This window comes from Aotus nancymaae, unplaced genomic scaffold (assembly GCF_030222135.1).
Source record: "Aotus nancymaae isolate 86718 unplaced genomic scaffold, 86718_ANA_hifiasm-v0.15.2.pri h1tg000057l, whole genome shotgun sequence".
In the NCBI taxonomy this organism is placed as follows: domain Eukaryota; kingdom Metazoa; phylum Chordata; class Mammalia; order Primates; family Aotidae; genus Aotus; species Aotus nancymaae.
In genome coordinates this window covers 26,287,475-26,300,229 of record NW_026988471.1, presented here as the reverse complement: position 1 = coordinate 26,300,229, position 12,755 = coordinate 26,287,475, and the positions used below count along the sequence as shown (strand labels likewise).

General features: G+C 55.3%; 1 protein-coding gene across 3 annotated transcripts; it reads left to right on the top strand.

Annotated features, from left to right (window-relative positions):
- Positions 1–522: 522 nt before the first annotated feature.
- On the top strand, positions 523–9,018 carry SLC30A3 (solute carrier family 30 member 3). Of its 3 annotated transcripts, XM_012475553.2 has the most exons (8): positions 523–617; positions 4,502–4,683; positions 5,294–5,440; positions 5,537–5,690; positions 6,250–6,448; positions 6,709–6,814; positions 7,082–7,216; positions 8,147–9,018. In XM_012475553.2, the coding sequence occupies exons 1-8, from the start codon at positions 523–525 to the stop codon at positions 8,293–8,295; spliced, it is 1,167 nt and encodes a 388-aa protein (XP_012330976.1). In that variant the 3' UTR covers positions 8,296–9,018. The 3 variants fall into 3 exon arrangements, with proteins under 3 accessions (XP_012330976.1, XP_064220016.1, XP_012330975.1); XM_012475552.3 differs by lacking the exon at positions 523–617 and having other exon boundaries at positions 1,490–4,683; XM_064363946.1 differs by lacking the exons at positions 523–617; positions 7,082–7,216 and having other exon boundaries at positions 1,486–4,683.
- Positions 9,019–12,755: the final 3,737 nt, after the last annotated feature.

The window sequence follows — 12,755 nt, the reverse complement described above, 5'->3', positions numbered from 1 at the left end:
CTGAGGCCACAGGGTGAGGCGTGGTGGGCAACACTCCCGTGCGGGCATGCACAAAGTGGTGGTCGTTGGGCGAAGATTGGTCATGAGGTCCCAGGGTTTGAGGGGCTAGCTGGGAACCGGTGGGCGGGGCTTTGTGCAGAGGTGGGGCTAGCTCGCCTAGGGGATGGGGCTGTGGAAATGAGGAGTTCTCCAGAACTCGGGTGGCGGGGTGCTCCCGCCGCCCCCACCGGGCTCTGGCGCGGGGAAATGGGCTTTGGCGGTGGGGGCGAGGCTTAGGCGTGGGGAGAGGCCGGGAAGCCTGGAGGCGGGGCTTGGGGAGCTCGCCCCACGTGGGGCGGGGCTCCGGCGGCAGCGGGATCTGCAGTTCGGACTCCGCGCGCCACAGTCGCTGCAGTTCGCTCCACTCTGGTGGCCCCGCCGCCCTGCGGGGAGCCCGGGGGTCGCCGGGCTGCTCGGACTTGGCGCGGGGCCGGCCCCGCCTCTCCGTCTCGGTGGGGCCTAGACGGTCGGGGCAGCGGGAACATGGAGCCCTCTCCCGCCGCGGGGGGCTCGGAGACCACTCGCCTGGTGAGCCCCCGGGACGGCGGCGGCGCCGGCGGCAGCCTGCGTTTGAAGAGGTAGGACAGACCTGGGCTGGCCCTTGGTCCGGGGGCGCCACCCCACTACCCTCCGTCCATTTCATTGTCTCCCTCGGCGCGGACCCTGGCTGGCATCCCCGCGCACTGCGAGTCCCTTGGGTCCGCTGCACTCCGCTTCGTCCGCTCTGGCTGCACGGAGCGCCCGGCCGCAGCAGGCCTGGACCCCTGCCCTCCACCGCCAGCTCTGTCTCCTCCTCATCGCCAAATTTCCTACGGTGAAGCGGCCCCGCACCCCGCGGCCGGCGTCCCAAGCCGCCGGACCCTTCCAACGCCCCCGCTGCGCCTGCCTTCCCTGGGAGCGGCTGCCGCTCCGTCGGGCCGGAGCCGGCACCGGTGCCCCGAGGTCCGCATTGCCCTGGGCCCAGGGCGGGAGCGCCTCGCTGCCCAGGCTTCAGAGCTCCCTCTGTAGGCCCCGGGGCTTCCCTCCGCGCACCGGGGCTCCGGGCGCCCCATCCAGCCGCGGCCAGCTGTTGGTGCCGGGGCCCGAGGATGGGCCGGGCTCCCGCGCGGCTCCTGCGGACCCCTGCGGGGCGGACAGCCGCCGGGAAGCGAGGGGGCGGTGAGGAAGGAGCAGGTGCGTCTGGGCAGCGGGGGTATTCCCGGCTCCGCACAGACGGGGCTGGGGGCGGCGAGGTGTGAAATGAGGCTTGTGGAGCCTCCGGGACAGCGGGCCGGGGGCGGCAGGAGAACCGCCAACGCGCCCCGCCGGCCCCCACGCCCGCTGCCGCCGCCGTCCGCCAGCCCCTCGGAGCGGCCGCCCGGCTTCCCTTGCCACCCCCCGCGGGCCATCTTGTCTGTCGGCTGACCGTCCGTTTGTTTCCGGAATTTGGCAGGGTCTCCAGCTTTTTCTCTTCCCCCATCTCTCTCAGTCTTTCTATTTCTCTCCCAGTCCCTCTCCCTTTGTCTCTTACGTGGTGCTTCTGTGTGCTTCTGGTTCTTTCCTTGGGTGGGGGCCTTCAAGCCGGGTTGGGGGCGGCGGGCGAGCAGAAGGGAGCGGGACCTCTTCCTGCAGGGGCTTGCAGAGGCGCGGTAGGGGCTCTGCCGTGGGCCTGGCATCTCTTCAGGTATCCTTTTGACTTTGCTTCAGCCCCTGCTACGTCACCCTTCTTCCCCACTCAATATTATCGGTTGTTTATTGGGGGTTTCAGAGGGCCAGGGAGAGGAAACAGCCTTTCCTCGTCTCTAAACAGCATGTAGCCACCCCACATGCACACACCCCCACACACCAACAGCCAGGCTTCCTTAGTGCCCAATTTATGCAGAACAAAAGGGAGCAGCCTGTTGATGGGTGGCCACCTTGATGCCTGGCCGTGCCTCACAAGGCCGGGGAATGAATCTTGCCCACTGCCCCCAAAGCCACCCAGCCTCTCCTCTTCAGACTCGATCTCCAACTCCAGCCCATCTTCACTCTCATATGACCATTAGTCACCAAATCCTGCAGCATTTTATGAAAGGCATTTCCTAACCTACCTGCCCCTCCAGGGAAGCTCTGGCCTGGTCTGTTCTAGATCCCTCCATCTCATCTCCTCTCCTCTCCTCTCCTCTCCTCTCCTCTCCTCTCCTCTCTTCCTCCCATCAGCAAGGTCATCTCAGTGCTCAGGAGATATTTGTTCGAGCAGTCGGTGGATCTCCCTTTATGTTCCTTTGAGCCCAGCACTTTCCTCCTCAGCCCACCCGACACCTCACGCGTAGGCTCCATGCCACACACCTCGTCTTTGTCAGTCTGCATGTCGGGAACACCCTTCTCCACCTGTGTCTCATCTCCTTAAACATGCCTTCCTCTGTGAAGTTCTCTGAGCCCCCTGTGAGGGGATGCTCCCTCCCCTGCACCCCAAAGTGCTTTGTTCATAACCCTCCTAGCATCAGCCTGCCCTTGCATAGTAAGCCATTTGTTACAATCTGTCTCTCCCACCAGACCGGGCTTCATTATGTGTGCTCTGCTCCGCACATCTCATTGAACGAATGAGGATCGGTTTCACAGCCTCCTTCACCACCCCATCTCCTCTGGAAGCACACCCAGCATCATACACACCCAGATTTTAAGACTTGAATGGGGCTTTGAAAATTCAAGAAATTAATCTACCAGTAAAGCACCAAATGTTCCCCCTACCTCCCTCAAAACTCAGTTCACCCACTTGGCAGTCCCACTTTGCAGCTATGATCACGTTTCTATCTGGAGCCATCGTTTTCACTCGTGGGTATTCTTGTCACACCTCCATGAGTATTTCTAGTACTGTATTTTCTATTTAGGTCCTGAATTCTGTGGAAGATTCTGTCCTTGCTGGGTTCAGGTTGGGTAGTGGTGGGGGTGAGAATTGGACCAGAATGGACTTAGCACTCAGCCTGAGCTCACTCAGCCTCTGGCATCCCCAAGTGAGGCCCCAAGCCCCATACATTTGTGAAGGGAGGCTTATGGTACCATGCAGTTAAGGTGATCTATGCTGGATGCTTACAGTCAGACTGAAGTCCAATTAGTATGCTCCTCCCACCGCCATCCTCAGCCTTAGCAGGCTGCACCCCCTCCTCCCCATGACAACCCCAGGTCCGGAATCTAGCCATCAGTTCTCTGTGCCAGGAATCAGACTTTTTGGGTCCCAACATTCCACTTCTCTCTTAAAGGGCCACACTTCAGCTGCATGTCTAGAGAGTGAGGGGGCAGGATCTAGGAGTGGAGACTCTGGGAGGTGGGCCCGGAAAGTAGGCACACTAAGGCCAGGATCACGTGCTGAGTCCCACTCCACAGTTCATCCTACCTTCCCTTCATAGTGCCTTGGCGTGCGTGGCATAGCATTCACTTGTCTTTATCAAAATCCTTCCCATTCTTCAAGGCCCTTCTCATGTTACCTCCTGCAGCTGTTTCCCTGATTTCCTCATTATTTTGTCTGGCCTCCATCCACAGAACACTGATGGCACTTTAACTGCTCTAATGACAATGGCTACCTTCATTGCACATCATAGTATAGGCACACACTCACCCTGTTCACCAGAAGCTCTCAGAGATCAGCAGGAATCCTGCTCATTTTGGGGTACCTAGCATAAGAAATTGATTGTGTTGGGGTCTATTCTCCGTTCTACCAACTATCTGGGTTGGCCTCCATGTGTCCCCCCAGTCTATGAGCCTCATGCTTCTAACTTAATAAAATACTAGACTAGAGCCAGGTGCAGTGGCTCATGCCTGTAATCCCAGCAACTCAGTAGGCTGAGGTGGGAGGATCGCTTGAGGCCAGGAGCTCAAGTGTGCAGTGAGCTCTGATCACACCACTGCACTCCAGCCTGAGCAACAGAGCGAGAACCCATCTCCTTTTTTAGGGGGGTTGGGGGGATGGAGTCTTGCTCTGTGGTCAGGCTGAAGTACAGTGGCTTGCTTTCAGCTCACTGCAACCTCCACCTCCCAGGTTCAAGTGATTCTCCTGCCTCAGCCTCCTGAGTAGCTAGGATTACAGGCACATGCCACCACGCCCAGCTAATTTTTTTTTTTTTTTTAGTAGAGATGGAGTTTCATCATGTTGGCCAGGATGGTCTCGATCTCCTGATCTTGTGATCCGCCCACCTTGGCCTCCCAAAGTGCTGAGATTACAGGCATGAGCCACTGTGTCTGGTCGACCCCACCTGTTAAAAATAGTTAGACTAGACCGTCTGTAAGGTGCTTTCCAGCTGTGAAATTCTATGGCTCTGTGTATGGAAGGAAGAGGGAGACTGGGGTCTGACCTGTTCATTTGGCCCCCATCTCTCATGTGTCCCTCTGCTGGCCCAGCTCCCAGATACCACCAGGCCTGGGGAAGGAGCGAGAGATGGTTTGATGAGGCCAGTGAGCAGGCCAGCCTGTGGGCCAGGCCCAGGTTGAACCATGTCGCTTGCCTCAGTCTCTTCACAGAGCCCTCAGAGCCTGTCCCTGAGGAATCCAAACCTGTGGAGATACCCTTCCACCACTGCCACAGGGACCCCCTGCCACCGCTGGGGCTCACCCCTGAGAGGCTGCATGCGCGGAGACAGCTGTATGCTGCCTGTGCCGTGTGCTTCGTCTTCATGGCAGGGGAAGTGGTCGGTAAGTTGGGGAGCAGCCCCTCAACCCCATCCTCCCAACACCTGCCCAAGCCACTCTCCACCCAGAGTCCTAGGGATGTTCCTGGGTACAGATGCAGAGATGGGGATGGCTGGGATAGGGGAGCTGGGTGCCCAGGACTCAGAAAGTAGGAGGGGTGATGGACGGAGCACCAAAGGGAATTCCGACTGAGGTCTGGAGCCAGTGGGTCAGGGCTGACTCCTTTTAAAAACCCTATTTTCTTGTTACTAAAATAAAATCTATCATTGTAGAAAAATTAGAAAATACAGATAAGTGAAAGGAAGTACATAACAGTAGTTAACAGTAGTTACTATACCTATCATCCTATCACCTGAGAAAACCCCAATTCATGGCCGGGCATGGTGGCTCACGCCTGTAATCCAAGCACTTTGGAGGCCAAGGTGGGCAGATCACCTGAGGTCGGAAGTTCAAGACCAGCCTGACCAACATGGTGAAACCTCATCTTAAAAAAAATAAAAGGAAAACCCCAATTCACATTTTTGGTGTATATCCCCCAATTTATTTTCCATGCCTATACACACTACATGATATTTTCTAAATGGAAGCAGACTCCATCATTTCACCCTGGCAGGCGGGTATCTGGCACACAGCCTAGCCATCATGACCGATGCAGCCCACTTGCTAGCGGACGTGGGTAGCATGATGGGCAGCCTCTTCTCCCTCTGGCTTTCCACCCGTCCAGCCACCCGCACCATGACCTTTGGCTGGCACCGCTCAGGTAAGGCCCTTGCATGGCCGATGACTCTCCAATCTTGCCAGAGGGCACCTCCCAGGGTCCCGAGCAGGTCTCTGACAGCTTGTCTCCCCCCCGCAGAGACTCTGGGGGCTTTGGCCTCTGTGGTCTCCCTCTGGATGGTCACTGGCATCCTCCTGTACCTGGCCTTCGTCCGCCTGCTGCACAGCGACTACCACATCGAGGGGGGTGCCATGCTGCTGACCGCCAGCATCGCAGTCTGTGCCAACCTGTTGTACGTCCCAGTATGGAGCAGGCACCTTGTGGGGCCCACAGCGAGGGGGTCTTCCTCCAAGATGGGAGAGCTGGCTCTCTCCTCCCCATCAGACACACACAGCATGTGCACACACAGTTCTCCCCGGGCTGCCCTGGGTGTGCCTGAGAAGGGTCTGGGCTAGAGACCTAAAATTCAGCCAGCAGATCTCTGTTAAGGGCCTGCCACGGGCCAGTCACTCTGATGAGGGCTTTCATCAACATGATTGCTCTGAAACCACACAACCACTCCATGAGGTGGGTAGTATTACCCCTAGTTTACCATTAATGCAGTCAATCCTGACAGGTGACTTGCTCAAGTCACATAGCTCTGAAGGTAACAGGGCCAGCGTTCGAATCCCTGTGTGTGGCACCAAGTCCAGTATTCTTTCCGCTAGGCTGCATTCTCTCTCTTTCGAAACACTGTTTTCTTCCAGGGGCTGGGAAAAGGCTGCTGGGGAGGTGAGAGAATGGGGCGTGGAGAGAGGGGCATAGGAGGCAGGAGCAAGCCCCTGGGCTGAGCTGCTCTGCTTCCCCCTCAGAATGGCCTTTGTGCTGCACCAGGCTGGGCCTCCCCACAGCCACGGGTCTAGGGGAGCAGAGTACGCACCGCTGGAGGAGGGGCCTGAAGAGCCCCTGCCCCTGGGGAACACCAGCGTCAGGGCGGCATTTGTGCATGTGCTGGGGGACCTCCTGCAGAGCTTTGGGGTACTGGCTGCCTCCATCCTCATCTACTTCAAGGTATCGTTGTTGGAGACCTGCCCCAGCCTCCTCCCCACAACTCCACATGCCAGCCCCCTTCTTCCCAGGTGCCAAAGCCTCCTTCCCCTCCTTCCAGCTCCTTCCTCCCACCTCCCAGGACTCTCCCAGACATGGGTCATGTTCCCTGTCCCCTCTGCAGGGTTTTGAGGGGCCTCTCAGGTCTTGTTTTTTCAGGATACCCCTAGATCTTTCTCTGAAAGGTCCCTGGTTGTTGGGCTTAGGGATCTCTTTCTCTGCAGCCTCAATACAAGGCAGCTGACCCCATCAGCACCTTCCTCTTCTCCATCTGTGCCCTTGGATCCACGGCTCCCACCCTCCGAGACGTTCTTCGAATCCTCATGGAAGGTGAGTCAGTCACCACTGCTCCCCACTGCTGCGTCCCTGTCTGACTTTATTCTCCCACTGGGCCACTACTTTTTTCTTGGAAGAGAGTACAAGAAGAAGGCCTGGCTCATGGGGTTTGTTGCTTGGAAGGAGGATTGGGCATAGGGTGAATTGTAGGGGTCAACAGGAGAGTGGATACAGGATAGGGGAGGTGGAGTCCGGTGGTGGGGGTGCTGCTTCTGAGCAGGAGTGGCCCGGGCAGTAAGGCATGGCTGATACTGGTTGCAGGTACCCCCCGCAATGTGGGGTTTGAACCTGTGCGGGATACACTGTTGTCAGTGCCAGGAGTCCGGGCAACCCATGAGCTGCACCTGTGGGCCCTTACGCTCACTTACCATGTTGCCTCTGCACACCTGGCCATTGGTGAGTCCCACTGGCCCCAGCCAGTTACTACGTGGAACATACCCCACCCCCAACATGGGACAATAGCTTGAGTTACTGGGACTGTTTCAGCTGTTCTTGATCTGCCTGTTTCTCTGTCTCTCTGTCTCTGTCTCTGTCTCTCTCTCTCGTCTCTCTCACACACACACACATGCATGTGTGTTCATGCATGCTGGAGACAAGGAGTCATGGATGCAGTGTTCTGGGGGCGGTTTCACCCTCTTTGAAGTAACACAGGGAACCAACAATCCTTTGAAAGATCATTAGTACCTACAGGTCTAGTGATGGGGCACAGTTAGGTAAATGATGGCACCTCCATCCTGAGGTATCGCATAGCAGTTAAAAATGATGCTTATGAAGACTGTACGGCAACTAGGAAAAATGTTTATGGTATAATGCTGAGAAAAAAAGCCTAATATAAAATTACATCTACATTATGATTCAACTATTTAAAATATATATGGTGAGTCATGAGCTGACAAAGGATTTTTGGGTTTCTTCCAGATGCAAGAAGCAATCAGAGACATGCAATTTGGATGCCAAAAATATTATAATTTGTGGGATATTTGATGGTAACTCTAGAGGGACAATGAGACACATATTTAACGTTTGGATTGTCCTGGGAAATCGGGTGGTATGGCTGCTGAAACACTGAGCTGTATGTGGATACTCAGTGACAGGAGAGAATAGGAGACTAGGAATAGTGTAGTGTGTTAGCACCGTTGATTGGGGTGAGTCTCTCCAACATTTGATTTGACATTTTTATGCTGTTCATACAATACAGGAAGAAAAGCAGGCTTCCATTCACGCCTGGCTTTAATGCTGTGCAGCCCCTTTCCCTGTCCTTATCTCAGCCCCTGCCTGTTCCTGACTCCCCTGGGATGGATGCCGCCTCTTATCACTCTCCCACAGACTCCACTGCTGACCCTGAAGCCGTCCTGGCTGAAGCCTCATCCCGTCTCTACTCCCGGTTTGGATTCTCCAGCTGTACCCTGCAGGTCGAACAGTACCAGCCAGAGATGGCCCAGTGCCTGCGTTGCCGGGAGCCTCCCCAAGCCTGAGCCACAGCCCTGCCCTCACCCTACTGCCAGGCCGAGGCTCAGCCCCGGACTCTCAGCATCTGCTGCCCTGATCACAGAGACGGGACCGAGCCAGGCCCATACCCCTTCCTCTCTCCTTCCTTCTACCTGCCAGTTCCCCCAGCCTCAGCCCCAGCCCCAGCCCCAGTGGGCAAGACCAAAGTGTGGTGGGGAGTGGGGTGGGACTCAGGGGAATAGATGTGATCAGTTCAGGGGCAGGGACTCCTGGGCCTCAGTGTGGCGGGGTGTGTTGAAGGCCCGCAGCACCCTCTCCCCATGGTCTGGAGAGCCACGAACATCCTTTCCCTGCAGTCCATTTGTCTGTGTGGCAGGCTGGCTGGCTAGCTGGGGGCATCTGCCTGTCTATGTGCTGTTGGTGTGCCTATGCCTGGGGGAGGTCAGTAGGGGCCCCCTCCCCACATGGCGCTCGCTCTGTCTATGCAGGGGCCCCAAAGCCCGCACTTTGTCCGTGTGTCTTAGCCCTGTGGTTTTGTCTGTGTGTGTGTATGTTCTTGGTGCTGTAGCCTGTGCGTCCCTGTGCCTATGTGGCTGTGCTATGGTCTCTATAAGTCTGCCTCATCCATGTGTCTATTTGGGGGTCTATCTCTCCATCCCTCTGTTGGTGCTGTGCCCTTGGCTATCCCAGAAAGAGGGAGGACTCTGCTGCAGCTCCACCAATAAACTCATGTCTCACTGCATCTTTCAGCCTGTGTGCTGATTCCTCAAGAGGGGGAAATTGAATAGGTCACTTGAGAACGACAGAATCCCTCCTGTCCCTTCCCAGCCTCTGGAGTGACCTCCCACAGACCTCTTGTCCCTTCCAGTCCCTTCCCAGCCCCTCCACCCTCAGATGTAGGGTAAAAGCCACCTTTCCCCTGGTTCACAGCATGCCTGAGTCCTTGGCTCAGGGAGAGTCCCACGTGCCCTGGGCTTGGTTGCAGGATAAGGCTGGAAGGCAAGGAGCCAAGGAACCCCTGGGAGTCAGTCATTCCCTGAGGTCCCCACATGCCATTGGGCCTCAGGCTGGCTGAAGGGAGGCTGGGTCCCTTGGAGGGAGAGTGGCTGGACCATATAGCACTAAAGTGTAGACTTGGTTCTCAGGCTATCTAAGGTGTCTAGCAGTAGGGACCCCTCAACCCTGACAGCAGCCAATCCTGAGTCAGGTTTAGGCTGTGAACACCAAGGACCTCTTTTACACCTATTCCCCCTTTGTCTTAAGAATTGCACATTAAATCACATTTAAGACACATTAAGTCTTAAAATCAGGCTCCTTAAGGGATTGTTGATTTTCTCTTTTAAAAATATCAAACTCGGGCCGGGCGCGGTGGCTCACGCCTGTAATCCCAGCACTTTGGGAGGCCGAGGCGGGTGGATCACGAGGTCAAGAGATTGAGACCATCCTGGTCAACATGGTGAAACCCCGTCTCTACTAAAAATACAAAAAATTAGCTGGGCATGGTGGCGCGTGCCTGTAATCCCAGCTACTCAGGAGGCTGAGGCAGGAGAATTGCTTGAACCCAGGAGGCGGAGGTTGCGGTGAGCCGAGATCGCGCCATTGCACTCCAGACTGGGTAACAAGAGCGAGACTCCGTCTCAAAAAAAAAAAAAAAAAAAAAAAAAATCAAACTCAAGCTGCTGGACATAGTGGCCTGTGCCCGTAATCCTAGCATTTTGGGAGGCCGAGGAAGGAGGATTGTTTGAGTCCAGGAGTTCAAGACCATCCTGGGCAACCTAGGGAAACCCCTGTCTCTACAAATGATTTAAAAATTACCTCGGTATGTTGGTGCACACCTGTGGTCCCAGCTACTCAGGAGGCTGAGGCAGGAGGATTGCCTGCGCCCAGGAGGTCAAGGCTGTAATGAACTATGATCACTCCATTGCACTCCAGCCTGGGCGAGACAGCGAGACTGTCTTAAAAAAATAAAAAAATAAAATATCAGCTAGGTGAGATGGCTCATGCCTTTAATCCCAGCCAGCACTTTAGGAGGCTGAGGCAGGCAGATCACTTGACCCTAGGAGTTCAAGACCAGCCTAGGCAACATGGTGAAACCCTGTCTCTACAAGAAATACAAAAATTAGCTGGGCATGGTAGTGTGCACCTGAAGTCCCAGTTACTTGGAAGGCTAAGGGGGGAGAATCACTTGAGCCCAGGTAGTCAAGGCTGCAGTGAGCCATGATTGTGCCACTGCACTCGGTCTAGGCAACAGAGTGAGACTGTGTCTCAAACATGGCGAAACCTCATCTCTACTAAAAAATATAAAAATTAGTTGGGCATGGTTATGGGCGCCTGTAATCCCAGCTACTCAGGAGGTCGAGTCAGGGAGAACTGCTTGACCCTGGGAGGCAGAGGTTGCAGTGAGCTGAGATTGTGCCACTGCACTCCAGCCTGGGTGACACAGTGAGATTCTGTTTCAAAAAAAAAATCAGACTCTGCTTTGATTTGAGATCTAGTGCTTTAGGCCTTCCCACCATGTTGATAAAACCCCAGCCCAAAGCAAGGACATTGAGCATTTTCAATAGCCCATGCATATTTCTCTGAGCCTTCCTCATAATGGAAATATCTTTATTATCAGATTATTTTTATTATAAAAGCAATATATACTTGTTTTAAGGGTCCAACAAAGGAAAAGTATATAAAGAAGAAAGTGAATGTTTCTCCTATAATCTTACTTCCTGAGAAGCCTGCTAATCCCAGTATGGGGTCAGTATTTCTACATAATAACAGAAGTGGGGTCATTTTATAGGTGAGATCGTATAACCTGCGTTTATGACTCAACCATGCAGCCTAGACTCATCTTCCCATGTCAAGACCATAGATTTAATTCCTTTTTCAAGGTGAGGCTTTTGGACTCATCAGAGCTAGCCCCCTCCCTAATATCCAGCTGGAAGCCTCAGCCCAGGCTGGGTGAGATGCCGCTGCCCACATCAGGGCGTGGGTGGCTGGCGAGATGAAGGGCTGGCAGTCCATCACAGCCGGCGGCAAGGCTGCCCCAGCTGCTCGCCATGCTTTGCTGGTTCCTGATACTTTCTCATTTTACATCTCATTGATTACAGGCCCCAAGTGACAGGTTGGGGGTGGGTAAGAGTGAGGAATCCAGGAGAGGGAAGGAGGGTGGGGAAGAGGAGGACTCAATTTTCACCCTATGAAATGCTTTAAGCCACAGCCTGTCCTGTCTGTGCCATGCTGGGTCCCTTTGCAGGGGCAGGGGGAACAGAATGTTCAGGGCAGGTGAATGCCCTCACCAAGCATCTAGTCATTCTTCTGCCCAAAAAAATGAGGAGGCTCAGGGAGGGAAAAAGAATTTCCCAAGACCACCCAGCACATGCCCAGGCTCTCACTCCTACTCCAGGTCCCTTTGAAGCTCTTGCCTAGCTGAGTTTCTCAGCAAACCTTTCCTCGGCTCCTCCAGCAGCCTGCTGCCGCTGGTGCTCCGGGTCCTGGGGCTCTGGAGTCAGGCTCTCTGGTTCTGCTTTGCCTTCTACTGTTATTCTAGTCACAGTTAACCTCTCTGCGTTTCAGCTTTCTCAATTATAAAATAGGGATTACATGACATGATAGGTGTGAATGTGCCTGGTATAGAGAAGGTGTATACATGAGTTAGCTTTTGGGTTGAACCCAGGATGCAGGGGAGAGATTTCAGAGTGGCCCAGCACCTTGACAGCAGGGACAGGAAACAGCAGTCATTGAGTTTACTTTGTGCGAGGCACTGTGGTGTAGAGAGTATCCTGCGCACCTGACAGATGGAGAAGCAGACTCACCTGCCCATGGTCATGCAGCTGGTGACTATTGGGGCTGATTCCCACTAGGTTCTGAGTTCTGGCCCCTGGAAGTCCCCAGCCTTTCTCCATGCTGCCCTGCCTCTCCACCTACCTTCAGGCATTGGGAGGATCTGGAGACAGGTCTCTGGAGCATTCTCCCACCTTCAAGAGGGGCACCTCCCCCAGGAGCCCAGGAAATCATTATCTGCAGAGCTGCCTGCACTCCCCCATCATCCTCCAATCCCCCTCCTCCACTTGCTTATCCAGAAGTCCCTTTCCCCTGGGTGCCCTTCCTTGATGATAGAGGAGGGAGAGTGGAGGGGAAGGGGCTGTGCCTGGGAGGGGTGAGGAGAAGGCGGGAGAGCAAGGCAAGTTGGGGAGGGCCCAACCCATCCCTCAGCCCAGCCCCAGCTCTTTACATGGCTGATTAACTAGGGGAGAGGAGCGCTTTTGCTTTTGGGTCAGAGAGGAACCAGAGAAGAGGGACAACCCAGGAAAGGGTAAGATGGAGAGCAGAAGGAGAGAGAGGCAGGCCGGGTTTCCCTGCTGAGGGCTGCAGGGCTGTTCAAAGGAGAGACTGGAGATGGAGGGGCCAGAATGTAGAGTGCAGACCTGAGAGGCCTAGTGCTGCAGTTACTGGGCCAGAGAGCATGGGTGCGTGGGCAGGTCTGTCCTCCTCCCCG

What these genes read in the sequence shown, in the direction of transcription:
- SLC30A3 (XM_012475552.3), top strand. Translation starts at nt 4,305, where the DNA reads ATGGCTCTGTGTATGGAAGGAAGAGGGAGACTGGGGTCTGACCTGTTC. An exon ending in GCAGTCTGTGCCAACCTGTT is followed by an intron (nt 5,691 to 6,249) that starts GTACGTCCCAGT and finishes CTTCCCCCTCAG; the next exon opens with AATGGCCTTTGTGCTGCACC. An exon ending in TCTTCGAATCCTCATGGAAG is followed by an intron (nt 6,815 to 7,081) that starts GTGAGTCAGTCA and finishes TACTGGTTGCAG; the next exon opens with GTACCCCCCGCAATGTGGGG.